We start from the raw sequence: 21,038 nt of genomic DNA, 5'->3' as shown, positions 1-21,038 counted from the left end.
GCTTGCATTGTGGAGCTTTATAACTAAAGAATAAAGTGGATCATAGGGTCATTCAATACTTACAATGGCCTGATCCTACTCTTTTTGGTATGTTTTCTTTTTTTTTTTTGTGATTCCAAAATAGAGATTTATTTATTAAGGATTATTTAGTTTCTGCATAAAAATCTCCAATTGCTCCTCATTGGGTTTTTTCTTTTAAAACACACATCAACTCTTTTGGGGTTGCTTTGTTTGCCCCCGCACTTTAAAAAATACAGCTCTTTTTAGTGCCAGGAAGAACAGTTAAGGTTAAGGCAGTGAGGCATTTTCTTGGATCTTAGCAGCTGAAGGGTTCATCTCTCCCCATCAAGAGAATACACACAGTAGGTAGTTTCTTAGGTTGGAAAATCTGTCCCTGAAGGAAATAATTCTGCAGAAGAATGCAAACAGAGTCTTCTATGGTCAATTGTTTGTGCCCTATAGCTTTGAAAGAAACGCCACTTGGTCATCAAAGGCTTGCTGGTTGGTTTCAGCTGTAAAACAGCAATAACAACAACAAAAACAACCAGAGAAACGAAGACAAACAACCCTGTTTAGCGAGACAGAAAGAGCAGGGTTTATAATAGTGCTGTGAGGCTGGGCTGTGCAAAACACATGAGAATACACACCAGTTTGCTTTTTAAAAAAATCCCACATAGGGGCCCTGCATAATTTCAAATCAGCTCTTTATAGTCCTTAAAATAACCAAAATAGCAACACAGCGAGAGTCTCATAAGGTCACGTGCTTTTTTTTTTTGAGCCGGAGTTTCCCTCTTGTTGCTCAGGCTGGGATGCAGTGGTGCGATCTCGGCTACTGTAACCTGCACCTCCCGGGTTTTAGTGATTCTTCTGCCTCAGCCTCCCAAGAAGATGGGATTACAGGCATGCGCTACCCTGCCTGGCTAATCTTACATTTTTGGTGGAGACAGGGTTTCACCATGTTGGTCAGGCTGATCTCAAACCCTGACCTCAAGTGATCCACCTGCCGCTTTTTTTTTTTTTTTTTTTTTGAAACGGAGTTTTGCTCTTGTTGCCCAGGCTGGAGTGCAATGGTGCCATCTCAGCTCACTGCAACCTCCACCCCCCGGGTTCAAGCGATTCTCCTGCCTCAGCCTCCTGAGTAGCTGGAACTACCGGCGCGCACCACCACGCCTGGCTAATTTTTTATATTTTTAGTAGAGATGGGGTTTCACCATGTTGGCCAGGCTGGCCTCAAACTCCCGACCTCAGGTGATCCGCCCACCTCGGCCTCCCAAAGTGCTGGGATTACAGGCGTGAGCCACGGCGCCCGGCCATCATGTGCTTATTTTTAAAGCGAGGTGGATGACACCATTCACCCAGAGCCGTGTTCCTTGTTGGCGACAAAACAAAACCAAAAAAGCCTAGGACTTGACTCATTAGAAGCGTTAATCGATTTTTACCACGCTGAAATGAAGGTATAAAGTCAGTCTGTGCTGTCGTGAAATTCCAAGGAGATTTGGAAGTAAGATCATTATTTACTGGTCCTTTAGAATAGACCAAAAAAAAAAAAAAAAAAAAAAGACTTAAAAAACGAGGGCTGTCCCCTGCAGACTCTGGCAGGACCCTGGGCTGCTCTGGGCGACGCAGACCAGGGGCAGCTCACCGACTTGATTCACAGTGATTCTGGTTTGCCGTTTCTCCGTGTGGCCACGAGTCGGGGGCGTGTCCAGCGGTGGGCATGCTTACACCTTGTAGTTAAGCTCAGCGTTCATCTGGGTGTACGTCTCGTAGATGACATCGATGGTCGCCATGTAGTTGACTAGGAAGAGGCGGATCTTCTCCAGGCACTCCTCCTCCGTCACATTCTGCCCCTTGGAGAGCGCTTTCAGGAAGTCGGACTTACAGGAGGCTGCGTACAGTGCTGCCTGGAAGATCTGCACGATCCAGCCGTGGTACTTCATGAGGGCCATTTCGTAGGCCTTGGTGGCGTTGACGCGGATGAGGTTGGGGTGGTTCTCGTCCCGCTCCTCGTTGCAGATGCTCTGGAGGAAGACCTGGATGAAGCGGAGGCCTCTTTTCAGCCACATCAGCGCCAGCGTGGCCCCTACTTTGGGCCGCTCTGCTCCATATATTTCTTTCTCCACCTCCAGGATGTTCTGCAGGGTCCGGAACTTGGCTGGGTTGGTGTCGTACACAGCTTTGATTTTTGTGATGTTGCTGCTTATGTCTGCCTTGATGGGAGTAAACACTGGGGACCCAAGGCAATCGAAGAAGGGCGGCAGGTGGGACACCGCCTCAAGGAAGGGCCCGGTCTCGATCTGCTTGTCCGCGGGCAACGGCTTCAGCAGGTGTTCGGCCAGCAGCGCCATTTCGGGGTCGAGGCCCGCGGTGATGCCCCAGCCGGCACCGCGGGCGTCCACACCACACCCCCAGCCCCCGCCGTCAGCGCCAGGGCCGTCACAGCCCTTTTTTTGGTATGTTTTCATGATCACAGTGATAATGCATCTATGTGTGTATTTTAATTCCAAATGACAACATAGTACATACAAAGTGAAAGACTCCCTAAATCTGTTCTCCAGAGGCTTCCCTTTGCTACCCTGTTTATTCTTACTTTTTAAAATTATGAGCTCTGAATATAAACATATTTCTATTTTTAATTTATCAGTATTAAGGAGTGGCTTAATGGACATCCCTTATAAAATGTAAAGAGTTCAGCACATATAATATATCCTTATTCTTCCTCCCTCTACTTCATGAAATTTGTTATTTATTTCCATTTGGTATGAATATTAAAAAATTAAAGCCTTATCTTCTACCACTGCCCTTCTTGTGCCTCATGCTGTTGCCAAATTAAGCTACTTGTCATTTAAAAAATAATGTTATTTGAATTAGAACCTATTTAAAATATTCAGAAATATTCTTCAATGCTGAGCAAATATTTTAAAAAGACCTTGTTATGGGCTGAATTGTGTCCCTCTAATATTCATATGTTGAAGTACTTAGCCCCAGTATCTCAAAATATGAGTATTTGGGGAAGGAGGTCTTCAGAGAGCTAGTTAAGTTAAAATGAGTTCATTAGAGTGAGCCTTAATCCAACATGACTGATGTCCCTATGAGAAGAAGAGATTAGGACACAGACATACAGAGGGGAGACCCTGTGAAGACACAGGGAGAAAAAGACCCCATCTACAAGACCAGGAGAGAGGTCTCAGAGGAAAACATGATGATACAGCAGTATACAGCTCTTAGAAGGCTAAAGTAAAAAAATACTCATAGTTTCAAATATTGGCAAGGATTTGGAGAAAGTGGATCTTCTATACATTGCCAGTGGAGAAGTAAAATGGTACAGTACTCTAGAAAACTGTTTTAATTTTCTTAAAAAGTTAAATATACACTTACCATATCACCCAGCAATTTATCTTTGGAATGTATCCAAGAGAGTGGATAAGGATGTTCACTTAAAAGTTTGAAGACAAATGTTAATAGCAGCTTTATTTAATAGCTAAAATGGAAACAAAGCAAATGTATTTTCACCAAGAATAATGACACAAAGCTTACTGTATCCATACAAGGAAATACTCCTCAGCAATTAAATTAAAAAAGTTTCTGGACAGTTCAAATTGTATGGATCTATCCTGTACAATGTGATGCTGAAGTACATAGATGTTGTGGTATAAATTTAGCTGAATAACAAATATATTACCTCATATGGTATTTTTGTGGTGAGAACACTTACCCACTCTGCATTTTTCAGAACACAATATATTATCATCAGCTACAGTCACCATGCTGTATAATAGATCTCTTAAAATTGTTCCTCCAGGCCGGGCGTGGTGGCTCACGCTTGTAATCCCAGAACTTTGGGAGGCCGAGGTGGGCGATCGCCTGAGGTCAGGAGTTTGAGACCAGCCTAGCCAATGTGATGAACCCCATCTCCACTAAAAATACAAAAATTAGCTGGCTGTGGTGGTGGGTGCCTGTAATCCCAGCTACTCAGGAGGCTGAACCAGGAGAATCACTTGAACCCAGGAGGCAGAGTTTGCAATGAGCTGAGATTGCATCACTGCACTCCAGCCTGGGTAACAGAGCAAGACTCTGTCTCAAAAAAAAAAAAAAAAATCAGTATATTTTTTCAATATACTGATTTCATTTCCCTTGGATATCAACCCAGGATGTTCCTCCCATCTAAATGTAATTATATATCCTTTGACCAGCGTCTACTCATCTCCCCTTTCACCTAACCTACCCAGCCTATGGCAACCACCATTTTACTCTCAACTTCTGTGAGATCACCTCGTTTAGATTCTACATATGAGTGAGATCATGCACTATTTTTCTTCCTGTGCCTTGCATATTTCACTTAACAGAATGTCCTCTGGCTTACCCAAGTCACTAGAAATGATAGAATTTCATTCTTTTTTAAGGCTAAATAGTATTCCATTGTGAATATGTACCACATTTTCTTCATCAGTTTATCTGTTGATGGACACTTAGGTTAATTCCATATCTTGGCCATTGTAAATAGTGCTGCAAGAAACATGAGGATGCAGATATCTTTTCAATATACTGATTTCATTTCCCTTGGATATCAACCCAGGAGCAGGATTTCTGAACATATGGTAGTTCTATTTTTAATATTTTGAGGAACTTCCATACTGTTTTCCCTAATGGCTGTACTAAAATACATTCCCACCAACAGTGTATGAGGGTTCTCTTTTCTCCACATCCTCTACAATACTTGTCATCTTTTGTATTTTTGATAGTAGCCATTCTAACTGGAGAAATGATATCTCATTGTGGTTTTGATTTGCATTTCCCTGATGATTAGTTACATTGCACATTTTTTCTTGTATCTATTGGTCATTTTTGAGTCTTCTTTTCAGAAATATCTATTCAGTTCTTTTGCCCACTTTTTCACTGGTTCATTTGTTTTATTGCTGTTGAGTTGTTGAGGTCTCTTAAATATTTTGGATGCTAATCCTTTATCAGATGTATACTTTGCAAAATTAGTAGAAGGAAGGAAATAATAAAGATCAGAGCAGAAATAAGTGAAAAGAAGACTAGAAAAACAAAAGAAAAAATCAATGAAATGAAGAGTTGTTTGTTTTTAAAAGGTAAGCAGATTTTCTCCATTCAGTAATTCCAGAAATAAATAATTCATATGTTTAAAATTATGTACCACTTTGAACAGTGTGATGAAATCTCTTGTGGTCCTGCTCTGTCCTTCCTGGGATGTGATTCACCCCTTTGCCTAGCATATCCATGCTGTGTACCCTATCCATCCATTTGTTACTTAGTAGCCCTCTCAGTTGCTAGATCAATTGTTGTGGTATCACAGTGCTTGTGTTCAAGTAAACTTTATTTTACTTATTAATGGCTCCAAAACATTAGAAGTAGGGATGCTGGCAATTCAGATATGCCAAAGAGAAGTGATAGAGTGCTCCCTCTAAGTAAAGGTGAAAGTTTACAACTTAATAAGGAAGAAAAAAAAATAGAATGTGGAGGCTGCTAAGGTCTACAGTAAAAACTAGCTACATCATAAAGGAGGCAAAAAAAAAATCATGCTGGTTTTGCTGTTGCACCTCAGACTGCAAAAGCTATGGTCACATTACATGACGATTACTTAATTAAGATAGAAAAAGCATTAAATTTTTGTGTTGAAGAGATGAACAGAAATGTGTTTTGGTTGCTGTCAATTGAAACACTTTTCATACAACCAGTGGGGGTCTTGGAATTTATCCCTTAAAGATAAGATGGAACTACTGTAAAAGGAAGGAAATAATAAAGATTGGAAAAAAAAGTAAAAAGCAAATGGGCCAGGTGTGGTGGCTCACGCCTGTAATCCCAGCACTTTGGGAGGCCAAGACGGGAGGATCACGAGGTCAGGAGATCAAGACCATCCTGGCTAACATGGTGAAACCCCGTCTCTACTAAAAATCCAAAAAAAAAAAAAAAAGAAAAATTAGCCGGGCATAGTGGCAGGCGCCAGTAGTCCTAGCTACTCGGGAGGCTGAGGCAGGAGAATGGCATGAACCCGGGAGGCAGAGCTTGCAGTGAGCTGAGATCACGCCACTGCACTCCAGCCTGGGCGATAGAGCGAGACTCCGTCTCAAAAAAAAAAAAAAAAAAAGCAAAGGTACAATAGAAAAATAACAATAATGATGAAATTTATATTTTTGAAAAGATAATAAAATTGATAAATTCCTAGCAATACCAATGAAGAAAAATATAAATAGAGAAAACACAAAACTCACACTGGGAATCAAAGAGAGACTATCATGGTACGTACTACCAGTATTAAAAATACAGAAATAAAAAGCTCCTTTGAATGATTTTTTGTCAAAATTTGACAATTTAGAAGAAATAGAAGTACTCTTTTAAAAATGCACCTTCCCAAAATTGATCAAGAAGATACAGTAATTGCAAATAATCCTGTATCTACTAAGGAAATTGAATTTATAATTAAAAACTCTTCTACAAAGAAAGCTCCAGGCACACATGGCCACACTGGTGAATTCTATCAAACACTTAATAATTAAAAAAAATCAAGATCTAACCTTCAAGCTTCAGAAGTATAAAAAACATGAACAAATTAAGACCAAAATAAAAAGAAACAATAAAGAGCAGAAATCAGTGAAACAGAAAACAAACAACAGAGATAAAATCAAAGCTATGATAGTACCATGAAAAGATTAATGATATTCATAAATTTTTAGCAATACTGAACAATAAACAAAGAGAAAATAACATCATTATCAAGAATGAGAGTGGGAATATTGCTATAGTCTCTAAAGACATTAAAAGGATAATAAAGAACTATCACGAACAAACTTATGTCAATAAATTCAAAGCTTAGATAAAAGGGACACTTTTCTTGAAAGACATAACTCACCAAAACTGACATGAGAAGAAATAGAAAATGTGAACAGCTGTATGTCTGTGAAAGATATATATAGATAGATATAGATATAGATATAGATATATGTATATATATATAGATAGATATAGATATAGATGTTGTTTTTTTAATGAAGTCTCACTCTGTCACCCAGGCTGGAGTGCTGCAACCTCCGCCTCCCGGGTTCAAATGATTCTCTTGCCTCAGCCTCCTGAGTAGCTGGGATTACAGGCGCACACCACCAAACCTGGCTAATTTTTGTATTTTTAGTGGAGATGGGGTTTCATCATGTTGGCCAGGCTGGTCTTGAACTCCTGACCTCAGGTGATCCGCCCGCCTTGGCCTCCCAAAGTTCTGGGATTACAGGCATGAGCCACTGCACCTGGCCAAGATACTACATTTTTAATTAAAACTTTCCACACATGCACATGCAAAAATTTAGATCCAGAAGGCTTGGATAAATTCTGTTGATATTTAAAGGGAAAAATCATACCAAATTTATACAAATATTTTATCATAAATTTCAGAAGGAAAGAATATTCTCCAACTTATTTTATGAGACCATGTATATCTTTAATAGCGAAATCTGGAAAAAATATTACCAATAAGAAAACTACAGACCAAAATTCCTTATGAATATAGATGCAAAAATTCTTAACACAGTAGTAGCAGGTAGAATCCTGAAATATATCAAAAGGATAATACAGAATGGCTAGTGGGGTTCATCTCAGTAGTGCAATGTTTGTTTAACATTTGTAAATCAATCAGTGAAATTTGCCACATTAACAGATTAAAGGAGAAAAATTATGTGAATATCTCAATAAACAGAGAAAAAGGATTTGACAAATTTCAACACCCATGGAGAAATGATTGACGGTCAAAGAGTATAAAACCTTAATTAAATAGGAGGAATAATTTTTTTCTTTGAGATATATTACACAGTGTGGTAAATATAGTAAATAATAATGTAGTACACATTTGAAAATAGCTGAGATTATACATTTTATTTTTTTACTTCAATAACTTTTTGGAGAACAGGTGGTGTTTGGTTACATGGATAAGTAGTTTAGTGGTGATTTCTGAGATTTTGATGTACCCATCACCAGAACAGTGTATACTGTACCCAGTGTGTAGTCTTTTATCCCTCACCTACCTCCCACTCTTTTTCCTCCAGTCCCCAAAGTCCATTGTATTATTCTTATGCCCTTGTGTCCTGATAGCTTAGCTCCTACTTACAAGTAAGAACATCCAATGTTTGGTTTTCCATTCCTGAGTTACTTCACTTAGAGTAATGGTCTCCAACTCCATCCAGACTGCTGTGAATGCCATTATTTTGTTCCTTTTTATGGCTGAGTAGTAATCCATGGTGTGTGTGTGTGTGTGTGTGTGTGTGTGTATATATATATATATATATGCATATGCATATATATATGACATTTTCTTTATCCACCTATTAATTCATGGGCATTTGGGCTGGTTCTATATTTTTACAATTGCAAATTGTGCTGCTATAAACATGCATGTGTGAGTGTCTTTTTCATAAATGATTTCCTTTCCTCTGGGTAGATATCCAGTAGTGGAATTGCTGGAACAAAAGGCGGATCTACTTTTAGTTCTTTAAGGAATCTCCACACTGTTTTCCATAGTGGTTTTACTAGTTTACATCCCCACCAGCAGTGTAAAAGTGTTCCCTTTTCACCACATCCATGCCAACATCTATTATTTTTTGATTTTTTAATTATGGCCATTCTTGCAGGAGTAAGGTGATATTGTTTTGTGGTTCTGATTTGCATTTCCCTGATAATTAGTGATGTTGAGCATTTTTTCATATGTTTATTGGCCATTGGTATATCTTCTTTTAAGAATTGTCTATTCATGTCCTCAGCCCACTTTTCAAATGGATAATTTGTTTTATTCTTGATGATTTGTTAGATTTCCTTGTGGATTCTGGATATTAGTCCTTTGTTGGATGCACAGTTTGTGAAGATTTTCTTCCATTCCATGAGTTGTCTGTTTACTCTGCTGATTATTATTATTATTATTATTTTGCTGTGCAGAACTTTTTAGTTTAATTAAGTCCCATTGATTTATCTTTGTTTTTTTTACATTTACTTTTGGGTTCTTGGTCATGAAGTCTTTGCCTAAGCCAATGTCTAGAAGGGTTTCTCCGATGTTATCTTCTAGAATTTTCATGGTTTCAGGTCTTAGATTTAAGTCTTTGATCCATCTTGAGTTGATTTTTGTATGAGGTGAGAGATGAGGATCCAGTTTCATTCTTCTACATATGGTTTGCTAATTATCCCAGCATCATTTGTTGAAAAGTATGTCCTTTCCCCACTTTATGTTTTTGTTTACTTTGTTTGAAGATCAGTTGGCTGTAAGTATTTGGGTTTATTTCTGGGTTCTCTGTTCTGTTCCATTGGTCTGTACGCCTATTTTTATACCAGTACCGTGGGTTTTGGTGACTATAGCTTTATAGTTTGAAGTTGGGTAATGTGACGCCTCCAGATTTGTTCTTTTTGCTTAGTCTTGCTTTGGTTATACAGGTTCTTTTTTGGTTCCATATGAATTTTAGGATTGTTTTTTCTAGTTCTGTGAAGAATGATGATGGTATCTTGGTGGGAATTTCATTGAATTTGTAGATTGCTCTTGGAAGTGTGGTCATTTTCACAATATTGATTCTACCCATCCATGAGCATGGGATGTGTTTCCATTTGTTTGTGTCATCTATAATTTCTTTCAGCAGTGTTTTGTAGTTCTCTTTGCAGAGGTTTTTCACATCCTTGGTTAGATATGTTCCTAAGTATTTTATTTATTTGTTTATTTTTTTGCAGCTATTGTAAAAGGGGTTGAGTTCTTGATTTGATTCTCAGCTTGGTCACTTTTGGTGTATAGCAGTGCTACTGATTTGTGTTCATTGACTTTGTATCCTGAAACTTTACTGAATTCATTTATCAGATCTAGAAGCTTTTTGGTTGAGTCTTCAGGGTTTTCTAGGTATACAATCATATCATTGGTGAACGACCGCAGTTTGTCTTCCTCTTTACTGATTTGAATGCCTTTTATTTCTTTCTCTTGTCTAATTGCTCTTGCTAGGACTTCCAGTACTATGTTGAATAGAAGTGGTGTAAATGGGCATCCTTATCTTGTTTCAGTTCTCAGGTGGAATGCTTTCAACTTTTCCCCATTGAGTATAATGTTGGCTGTGTGGTTTGTCATAGATAGTTTTTATTACGTTAAGGTATGTCCCTTCTATGCCGAGTTTGCTGAGGCTTTTTATCATAAAGAGATGCTAGATTTTGTCAAATGCTTTTCTGTGTCTGTTGAGATGATCATATGATTTTTGTTTTTAATTCTGTTTATATGGTTTATCACATTTATTTACCTGTGTATGTTAACCTATCCCTGTATCCCTGGTATGAAACCCATTTGATCATGCTGGATTATCTTTTCGATATGCTGTTGGATTTGGTTAGCTAGTATTTTGTTGAGGGTTTCTGCATCTGTATTCATCAAGAATATTGGTCTGTAGTTTTCTTTTTTTGTTATGTTCTTTCCTGGTTTTGGTATTTGGATGATACTGGCTTCATAGAATGATTTAGGGAGGATTCCCTCTTTCTCTATCTTTTGGAATAGTGTCAATAGGATTGGCACCAATTCTTCTTTGAATGTCTGATAGAATTCAGCTGTAAATCAGTTTGGTCCTAGAATTTTTTTGTTGGCAATTTTCAAATCACCATTTCAATCTTGCTGCCTGTTACTAGTCTGTTCAGAGTTTCTATTTCTTCCTATTTTAATCTCCAGGAATTTGTCCATCTCCTCTAGGTTTTCTAATTTGTGTGTGTAAAGGTGTTCATAGTAGCCTTGAATGATCTTTTGAATTTCTGTGGTATTGGTTGTAATATCTCTTGTTTCATTTCTAATTGAGCTTATTTGAATCTTCTCTCTTCTTTTCTTGGTTAATCTCACTAATGGTCTATCAATTTTGTTTATGTTTTCAAAGAACCAGCTTTTTGTTACATTTATCTTTGTTTTTTGTTGTTGTTGTTGGTGGTGGTGTTTGTTTCAATTTCATTTAGTTCTGCTGTAATGTTTCTTTTTTGTTGTTGTTCTGCATGGTTTGGCTTTGGTTTTCTTGTTTCTCTAGTTCCTTGAGGTGTGACCTTAGGTTGTCTATTTGTGCTCTTTCAGACTTTTTGATGTAGGCATTTAATGCTGTGAACTTTCCTCTTAGCACCACTTTGCTTTATCCCAGAGGTTTTGATAGGTTATGTCACTATTATCACTCAGTTCAAAGAATTTTTAAATTTCCTTCTTGATTTCATTGTTGACCCAAATATCATTCAGGAGTAGACTATTTAATTTCCATATATTTTCATGGTTTAGAGGATTCCTTTTGGAGTTGATTTCCAATTTTATTCCACTGTGGTCTGAAAGGATACTTGATATAATTTCAATTTTCTTAAATTTATTGAGACTTGTTTCATGGCCTATAATATGGTCTATCTTGGAGAAAGTTCCACGTGCTGTTGAATAGAATGTATATTCTGTGGTTGTTGAATGGAATGGTCTATAAATATCTGTTAAGTCCTTTTGTTGTAGGGTATAGTTTAAGTGCATTGTTTCTTTGTTGACTTTCTGTCTTGATGACTTGTCCAATGCTGTCAGTGGGGTATTGAAGTCCACTATTATTATTGTGTTGCCATCTATCTCATTTCTTAGGTCTATTAGTACTTGTTTTATAAATTTAGGAGTGACAGTGTTAGATATATATATATATATATATATATATATGATTATGATATTTTCCTGTTGGACTCATCCTTTTATCATTATATAATGTCCCCCTTTGTTTTTTTTAATTGTTGTTGCTTTAAAGTAGTTTCTTTTGTCTGGTATAAGAATAGTACTCCTGCTCACTTTTGGTATATATTTGCATGGTATATCTTTTACCAACCCTTTACCTTAAGTTTATGTGAGTCCTTATGTGTTAGGTGAATCTCTCGAAGACAGCAGATACTTGTTTGCTGAATTCTTATCCATTCTGACATTCTGTATCCTTTATGTGGAACATTTAGGCCATTTACATTCAACATTAGTATTGAGATGTGTGATACTATTCTATTCATCATGCTAGTTGTTGTGTTAATACATTGTTTTTTTTTTCATTGTGTTATTGTTTTATAGGCCCTGTAAGATTTAGGCTTTAAGGAGGTTGTATTTTGATGTTTTATTTCCTGATTTAGAGCTCCTTTTAGCAGTTCTTGTAGTGCTGTCTTGGTAGTGGCAAATTCTCTCAGTATTTGTTTGTCTGAAAAATACCGTATCTTTCCTTCTATTTAACAGGGATCTTGCCACCATGACCAAATACATGGGGTGACACAAGGAATAAAACTCATCAATGAATTATTCACCATTCCCTAAAAATCTCTATGCTTTTATTAACAGTGCCACTGTAAATTATCTTTTCTCCCATTTCCATCTGTCCAGATCCTATTTATCTCTGCTTCCCCAATACAAAAATTGAGGTGATTGGCAGAATTTAAGGACGGTATTATTATAATAATAATGCTGGGTAAATTGTAGTCATCAGTTAAAATTCTACCTATTACACGAAGCCTTCCATGATCAACTCACTTCTACATGCACACTCAGGAATGAGATCTGCTCTGTCTCTGCTCTCCTTCCTTGTGTTTGCATCCTGCAAAGTTTCGGAACAATTGGACCAATATGATGGGCATGAGCATTGAGATTTCTTCTTCTATGCTCTACTGTTGTTGTTAGATAACAGGAAACAAATGCCATCATAGTCAGTATTGGTACATTGACGATAATGGTGCCCAACTGATACCACACCGTCATACAGAACAAGCATCACAGCAGTCTCTTCAGATTCTAGGTCACTGCCACATAGGTGAGAAGAACATATGCTTACTGTGATTATAGTCACTCTGTAGATACGTGAATTTCTCAGGCTGCCAGGATCACAACAGTAGTTATCTTCAGTCCATGGTTATGGTAAAGTCACACTTTACATACATATTCTGAAAAGAGATACCTGAGCACAAATGCACAAGTGGCACAGTTTCAGACTGGGACAATCCCGTAACCTCACTATCTGTTTGGCTTGCCTGGAATGAGCATGTGACCCACGTTGGCCATGCAGTCAGCTTGAGAATCCCAAATCCCTGAAATAGGTCAGGTGTTCTTCGCATCTAGCACTTGCACGTTCTGCTTCCCTACCTATCCTGGGATTTCTAGATGCTGATTTGGTTTTGCCTGGAGGCAAGGGCTTGTACTGCTGGAACACAGGGTAATTGTGGTAGATAGTTCTGCAATGCCTGTGACCTAAGCACCTGCAGGGTCTCTTAACAATCTTTTCAGGAATTGTGCATTGGTGTGATGTTGGACTATTGACTGAGGGCTGTTGTAAGATTCAGCCTATTAATCTTTTGATGTCATCAATTATAAAACCGTTGCTGAGATTGTTGTCCTGCATGAGCAGCCACCTGGTGAACATTCTCTAATTTATTAAAATCGTATTGCCCTGCTTCAGCTGAGTGCTTGGGGGTGGCATTCCTCTTCAGGATGGCAGCAAGATAACTTGGAATTTTTAGATACCCTCTCCTCTGAGCACCCTTGAGCCACAAGTACAACTCTTGGATAGCATGTGTCACATTGGGAGGCAGTCTTTCCTGCACTAGTGTCCTTCCTTCACAGGCTGTGAGCTCTGTGAATGTAGGTGTGTTTACTTTGACTCCTAAGTGTCTGGCATGCAAGTTAGAGAATAGAATATGCTCAGTATGTATTTATACAATAAACAGTAGAATAAGTGAGAGATACTGTTATGAAAAGCCCACTTAATGGTATATTCAGGAATGCAAGTGGATAGGTTAACTGAAAATGTCTGTTAATCGGTATTCATAAAAAAGGACATGTTTGTAACATCAATATTTCATTTTTACCTAGAATTCATCCACTATAATAGAACTAGACTACAGAACACTCCTTTGTGTAGGGTTCAGCAAATAGAATTCTACTGTATCTTGCTGAAAGCATATCTATCAATCATTGTCTATGATTTGCAGTGTGGATTAGTTTAAGTGTAGATCTTAGCATCAGATGCATAGCATTCTCTCTGAGGATATTGTTCAATATTGTTCATTTTTGTTTAATCTGATAGAGTTGGCAGGCTCACACCTATTAAACTAACAACAATTTTGGAACCTGCATGTATTGTCCCTTTAAGCATTCACATTACTTTGTGTGGAAACCACAATTCTTCTTTCATACTCGTATTTCATTGATTTGTGGTGTATTTTGATAAATTAGGTAATTATATTGACAAGCCTAATTGGCAGAAGCAGGACAGGAAACAGATCCAATTGATTCTTGTGAGGCTGATGACTCAGTGCCCTTGAGCCCAGGTATACTAGAGCATCAGTGAATGGCCACAAAGGCTCAGCATTTGCTCAGCATCAATCAATTTATTTTCTTCATGAAGTGGAAAGGATTGGATATAGAGATAGGATGTATTAGTGACAGACTTATTTGAAAGGTGTTTGCTTTTATGTAGAATTAGCACAGTGCTTGATGAATTAGGTTCGAATGTTTGTTGAATTCATGCCTACAAAATAGTCATGAATGGCAGCTCCCAAAAAGTGCCATTAGAGACTTTTATATCATTTCTCACTTTCTGGAGAACACTCCTGGATGTCTTGCATGCTCTTCCTCGACATAGAACCGAGAGGAAACGATATCATTGGCCTGGGAAAGAAGGCAGCTCATGAGCAGACTCCCACATCCCCTCCATTCTTCTTCCCAGGGGCAGTGAGCAGACCTGCAATGAAGGGCAACAGTTCTTCTCAGAAAAACCAACTGCAGAGGACACTCTGTTGAGTGGGAGATGCCTGTAGGAGTTCCAGTGAGATCTGGTGACTGAGCCAGCCTTTTCAAGATGCTGGACAAACCTGTGATTTTCAGGTGGAAGCTGCTTGAGAAAAATAGTTACTGATACTCTTCTAAATTCCACACCTAGTCTGTTGCACTAGAAATTCAAAGACATGTTCTCTGCTCTTAAAGACCTCAGAGTGCAGTTGAAGAGAAAGATGTGAGGACAAACAATTGAAATACACTGTTATAAGTGCTGTAGTGGAGCAATGTGTGAGGCCAAGTGAGTTCAGAATGGGCTTCAGGGACAGAATCTAAACTTTCGTAAAATTGAAGTTTTCTTCTGTCAAAAAAAAAGAATCACTAATGTCAAAATAAGCAGAATTGCAGGTGAGAACCAACATGATTTGATTCAATTGCCAGGTGAAAATTCTCTACAGAATTCCTCATGATAAACAACATCTTTGACCAGAACTGTTCAATTGATATCACAGACTCCCAGAATGGGCTCTCTCAATAACCCTCAGTCTGAACTAAAGACATCACATCAAAGCTCCTTTCGTGGAGCATTGGCTGCAAACACTGCCTTCCTGCTTCCTCCAACCTGTAGGAAACCCTTACCTACAGCTATGTCCTACTATGGCATTTGGAAACTGAGGGTGGACAGATAGGATTCAGCATCAGCAGAGTGCTGAGCCTGGAAGAGCAATGGATCTGCACTCAGGGGACCTGAGTTCAACATTGTGAACAATGTGATATGAGCCACTAATAAATTTGGTTGGACAAATTGAAAACTATACACCTGTTTATTGTTATAGACCTCTTTATTACTTTCATAGCTACTTTGTACTGTCTCCTGTATACTCAAAATGCATGTGTCAGCTCCCCTCAGTGAGGGTTAATCTGAGGGGCAGCCTCACTGTCTATGAGCAGCACAGACCCTGCTGTGATGTCACATTTTCTCTTGGTGGTCTCTTCTGTCTGCTTGAGCTATCTGTTGAAGGGATAACCACTGGTGGAGAATAGTCCTGAATTTTGTACTGATCCTGTTTTTATAATTAAATGTTTTTAATTGTGGTAAAATGCACATAACATACATTTTACAATTTAACCATTTTATTTGTACAATTCAATGTCATTAAGTGCATTCACAATAAGTCGTAACCGTTACCACTGTCCCTTCTAAGAACTTTGCATTATTCCACACAGAAAGTCTGTGCTCATTAAATAATGGCTACACATTCTCTCCATCATCCAGCACCAGGATCCTCCTAATTTATTTTCTGTGTTCACGAATTTCCTAGTTTGGATACCTTGTAGAATTTGACCTTACAATATTGTTCTTTGGTATCTGGCATATTTTCCTTAGCACAATGTTTCCGTGTTCATCTAAGTCACAGCATGTATCAGAATTTTGTACCAACTGTAAGTTATTATCCAGATACTATAATTGACATTAGCATGGAAAAGTCAGATGTTTTCAGTTTTGCTTCTTATGTTAACAGCCATAAAACTAACTGAAAGTTACAGCCAGAACAATTTGTACAAAACCTGAAAGTATGAAGAATTCTCCTACAACTTAAAGACTCTGTAAATGGATAATAAATGGTTTTCAAGATAATTTCCAGTTTGAAACCAATTTTAATTTCCAATGGCCAAAATGGAACTGGTGGGGTGTATTTATAGGCTCCTCACTGGTCCGTTAGTCCAGGAAGAGCTAAATAAGCACTTACCAGTTCTCAAGGGGAAGGGGCCACGGTTGTCTTTACTAGAAACCAAAGCCAACGTGTGACCATGTGTGGACAAATGACAGGAGAGGGCTATTCATAAAACCAATTTCTAAGACTGATTTTATGAAGGGAGAATCTCTCTCTAAGGTCATTATTTTGCTTTATATCTGAGAATTCAATGGAATTTAGAGGTAGCAGAACTCACTTATTAAGAATTGAGCTTCCAACTGCAGTAATGCCTCCAGTCATAGAAGGGAACATGATTTTCAGGGGAACATAGTCTGACAGATTAATAAGGAATCTTCCTTTTTGATACTCTCAGGTAGAAAACAAGTATAAAGAAGAGTTTTAGGGTTGTGGACAGCAACTCCTTTTATTACAATGAAAAGTGCAGAAAAAGTGTTCAGTAGGAAAGATGCAGTGCAAGATAACAGGGAAAATGTATTGGTAATATCAAGGAGAATCCAAACATTGTACTGTCAGACTAATGCTTTCCATGGGTGAAAACTGGAACTGTCAGGTTAGATAAACATTTATTTGAAGACCTTGGGGGACCACTGAGACATTTCTGAGGCACAACGCTAAGAAAAACGCATGTAATTGTCAAGGGTGGCAGGACAGTGTTGCTCTCAAAGTCCCGTCTGACTGACAGGGCAGAGGCTCTTCCTCATGGCCCCAATCTGCTTCCCGACAGCTCCAGGCTTTCCTCAGGAAGCTGCCCTCCACCTTTATCCACCTCAGGCGTGTCCTGCAGAGCCCTCTGGAGAACCAGCTTCAGGTTCTGCCTATTTTGACGCTGCCTAAAGGAGCCCACGAAGAAGTAAATGATGGGGTTGGCACTACTGTTTAGAGAGGACAGGGACATGCAAACCAGATAAACATGACAATATAAGACTTCCAAATTCAGGTGCATCCTGTAAATTAGGGCCCCCAGAATGCCGAAGGGCAGGCCGCAGAGGAGGAAGACCAGCACTGTGAGCAGGATGGTCACGTACAGCCTGGTCAGCGGCATCTTCCGGGATCCACAGAGGATCCTGACCAGCAGGACCAGGCTGGAAACACAGAGAACCACACATAAAAAAATCAGCCACGCGACTGGGATGAAATCTGATGTTTCACACCAACTAGAATCAGCACCACTAAACAGGAAGTCACAGAACCTCCACTCCAGCATACTAAACAGCAGGGACAGGGCCCAGAGCAGGACACACACGACCGCTGACAGGTGTGTGGGGCGGCGGCAGCGGTACCAGATGGGCCACAGAACAGACAGGCAGCGCTCGGTGCTGATGGCGCTCAGCATACTCAGGCCTGTAAAGTAGGGAAAGGTCATCACAGAAACGAGGATTTTGCGGATGAGATGGCTGATATTGATGAGGCGTAATGGCGAACGTATAATCTGGAAGCTGAGGAAGAGGAAGTCGGCCGCGGCCAGGTTGAGGATGTAGATGGAGACAGCGTTCCTGCGCATGCGGCAGCCCAAGAGCCAGAGCACAACCGCGTTTCCTGTCAGTCCCACAAGGGAAATGATGCACGTCAGCACCGTGAAGCTCAGGGTCTGATTGTAGCAAGGAGTCTCCTCACGTCCATTGATTGGTGTCAGTTCTGTACCCAAGACTGGGACGGTTGGATCCATGCTCAGAAACCCTAGTCTGGTGCCCCTGGGAACACAAACCAGATGTGATCACCAGCCGTATCATCTCTGATTCTCCCCACCACCCTGCCATATGGGATTTACTGTCCTCATTTAAAGAAGAGAGAAACAGAGGCTCGCAGATAATAAGTCACTTACCAAAGGTGGGGGTCCTCAAATCCAGTTTGAAATCCAGTTCTTGCTGACTCTGAAGCCTGACCTCTTTCTCTACTGCCACACAAGTTCTGTGCTGACATGGGAATAACATCAGGATCAAAACACCCCCACTCATCCGGCCAGGGCTGTGGACCTGATGATTAATCTATCCTGGGTCTGAAATTTTCTTTCAGGTGGAGGAATTCAGATACACAAAGAGGTGGTTGTGACACACTCGTGACTAGGACTGGTCATCCATGGACAGGAAGGAAGACCATGCATTATGAACCAGAGGAAAATGTGACCTTTGCTAGGATAAGTGTGAAAATGGCTGGGCCTGGTGGGTGAGAAATAACTCAGTGTGTCAGTCATTGCAGACAGGATTACATTTTACATTTTATACTCCCAGTGCCTATTTCCATGAGCAGCACACTGTGCTTTTCATATACATTCATTCAATGAATGAATGCATTCATGAGACTAATGGTACTGGTAGATTTGGATGAAATGGAAAATAAAGATGAAAGCACAATGTAAGGTATTAGAACACACACGTATAACTGGATGAAGAAAATTTAATTCATCAGAATTCTATTTGTGGAAAGCTGTATCTGTGTTGAGAAGAATTCTTGATGTGTGCCCAAAACTTGAAATTGACAACTGATGTGCCTTTGAAATGAAGAATCAGTGTGGCTTTGCTGAACACCTAGAAGCATTTTTGTACACAGTGTTTGGGTAGGGTGTGGGTCTTATCTGAATTACTCAGCAATAGAACAGAGGAAAGAGTAAGTGAGGGTGAGGTCTGAGTGTAACTGACGGAGGTAATTGAAGTGTGGAAATATCTATGGGGGACTACTAAGTGTTCTGCTGGGTATACACAATGTAAACCTTTTTCGTTCTCTCTTTCAGGAGATCTTTGGTAGCATTTCTTTGTTGATGCAAACATTTGTATGAGAGGCGTCCATGAGGGGAAATAGGCGATGTGTAGGGCTTGGAGTGTAAAGAGAGAGATTCATGCAGATTTCAACTGGAGAATGAGGATTAGGTCTAATCTGGGAGAATAACAGCAGCTGATTGAGAGTTTGTAAGGAATTGTCTCTTTTAATCACCTGAAGAGCCTAGGAGGTAAGAATTGGTATTATTCCCATATGGCAGATAATGCAATTGGAGCACAACGAAAGGGAATTATTTGTCCCAGGGGTTATGTATTATGTAGTATGAATTTGAGTCCAGCAGGTCTGACTCACAATCCAGTCTTGGAGCAGCCCTTTATACCCAGCACCACCCTGTGTCGATTATACATGTTAGAGGGAGTAAAGCAGAGGAGTGATTCTCAAGTTAAATCCAAGTTGGCAGCCAAAATTGTGGATTGAAAAAAAAACTGACCTAAGCAAACTCCACATAGAGAAGGAGAGGCAAATCAAAGAGGGAACAAAATAGAGGTGAGTGAATGCCATTTAGGAATAAATTCAGGAGTTCCTTTTTGCCTATCAGAGGTCACATTTGCTCTGGAATCCTGAGGATGCACAGGGGCAGGAGGCCTCCTGGTGGACAGAAGATGCACCCTTTGCTGGGAGTACAGAGAAGCATCATGAGTGAATGCATCCATCATGAGCTCTCTTAGAGGGGCAAGCTGCCACAGCCCTGATTGGCCCAGAAAGGAAATGGGAGGAAAAGGAAAGCCTCTGTTATCCACACTCAGGGCACTAAAGAGTTTCTCCATCTATATTTATGGTATGATATGTTTGTCTTCCTCATGAAAACCAAAGCTCCATAAGGACTAAGTCACACCTGTCATTTTCCCTGTAGTATCACCAACATTTAGCCTGTGTTCCTTAAACACCGTCTACGGTATTATCCTCATATAACATAAGATGAAGCCAAGGCATAGATAATTAAAGGGTTTTCCTGAGTTCACAACACGAAGAGCAAGTCTAATACCAGCCCTGGTCCCTGGAGCCCTGCATGAGGCTCCAGTTCTGTTCTCTGCCCCATCATTCATTATTTCTGAGGAGTTCTTGAAAAATCTTGATGTGAGCACAGAGTCAGAGACAATCAGGGCTGAAGAGACTGCTAGATTGTCCCAATATTCATCTTCCTCTTCGGTCACATAACAATTCTGAGAGTATAAAAGCAGCACAAAGACCCACATCCCAGTTTTCCTTGATGGTGGATGACATTGTATGACCAGGTGCTGTTAAGTGGAAGAATCACAAAGTGATGTAAGCAATTCCTCGCTCACAGGATCAATAGCAGGAGTAAAGCCTCTCCTTCCCCTCATCCTTTTCCATAAGGCTGGAATGCTGATGTAGCTGGAAACCATGCAGGATCACAAAGATGAGGGCAACTGTCTAGGGACTGGGAGCCCCAATTTTTGGAATTCTGATGTGTGATGCCTTGGAGCTTCTACTTCGGATTTCAAAGATAGTCATTTCTGGGTACTCACAGGGGATTTTTTCCAGAACTTTAGCACACACCAAAATCTGCAGATGCTCTATTTCCTTATATGTGGTATTTGTATATACCTATGCACTTTCTCCCTGATATGTTAAATCATTTTTAGGTATTTAGAATAACTGACGAAATGCAAATGCTATGTAAATTCTTCTTATATTGTACTTTTTCAGAAATAATGACAAGGAAAAACAAGTTTGTACCTGTTCAGTACATACACAACTCCACCATACCCTTATTTTTGGAATAGTTTCCACCTGTGGTTTGTTGAATTTGCAGATTCAGAATCTAGTGACCC

At 39.5% G+C, this 21,038-nt stretch overlaps 2 protein-coding genes across 2 annotated transcripts; both read right to left on the bottom strand.

Moving 5' to 3' along the window:
* Positions 1 to 1,540: 1,540 nt before the first annotated feature.
* On the bottom strand, positions 1,541 to 2,378 carry LOC129525466 (glycolipid transfer protein-like). Its single transcript, XM_055355975.2, has one exon. It carries the CDS (start codon positions 2,346 to 2,348, stop codon positions 1,722 to 1,724), a length of 627 nt encoding a protein of 208 aa, XP_055211950.2. The 5' UTR covers positions 2,349 to 2,378; the 3' UTR covers positions 1,541 to 1,721.
* A 14,731-nt stretch (positions 2,379 to 17,109) lies between these two features.
* Positions 17,110 to 18,555, bottom strand: LOC101133475 (mas-related G-protein coupled receptor member X4). The gene has a single exon (XM_004050777.5). It carries the CDS (start codon positions 18,131 to 18,133, stop codon positions 17,165 to 17,167), a length of 969 nt encoding a protein of 322 aa, XP_004050825.3. The 5' UTR covers positions 18,134 to 18,555; the 3' UTR covers positions 17,110 to 17,164.
* Between the last annotated feature and the right edge of the window lie 2,483 nt (positions 18,556 to 21,038).

This window comes from Gorilla gorilla, chromosome 9 (genome assembly GCF_029281585.2).
Source record: "Gorilla gorilla gorilla isolate KB3781 chromosome 9, NHGRI_mGorGor1-v2.1_pri, whole genome shotgun sequence".
Classification (NCBI taxonomy): domain Eukaryota; kingdom Metazoa; phylum Chordata; class Mammalia; order Primates; family Hominidae; genus Gorilla; species Gorilla gorilla.
Note: the sequence above shows the minus strand (reverse complement) of the source record. Positions and strands in the feature narration are given on the sequence as shown.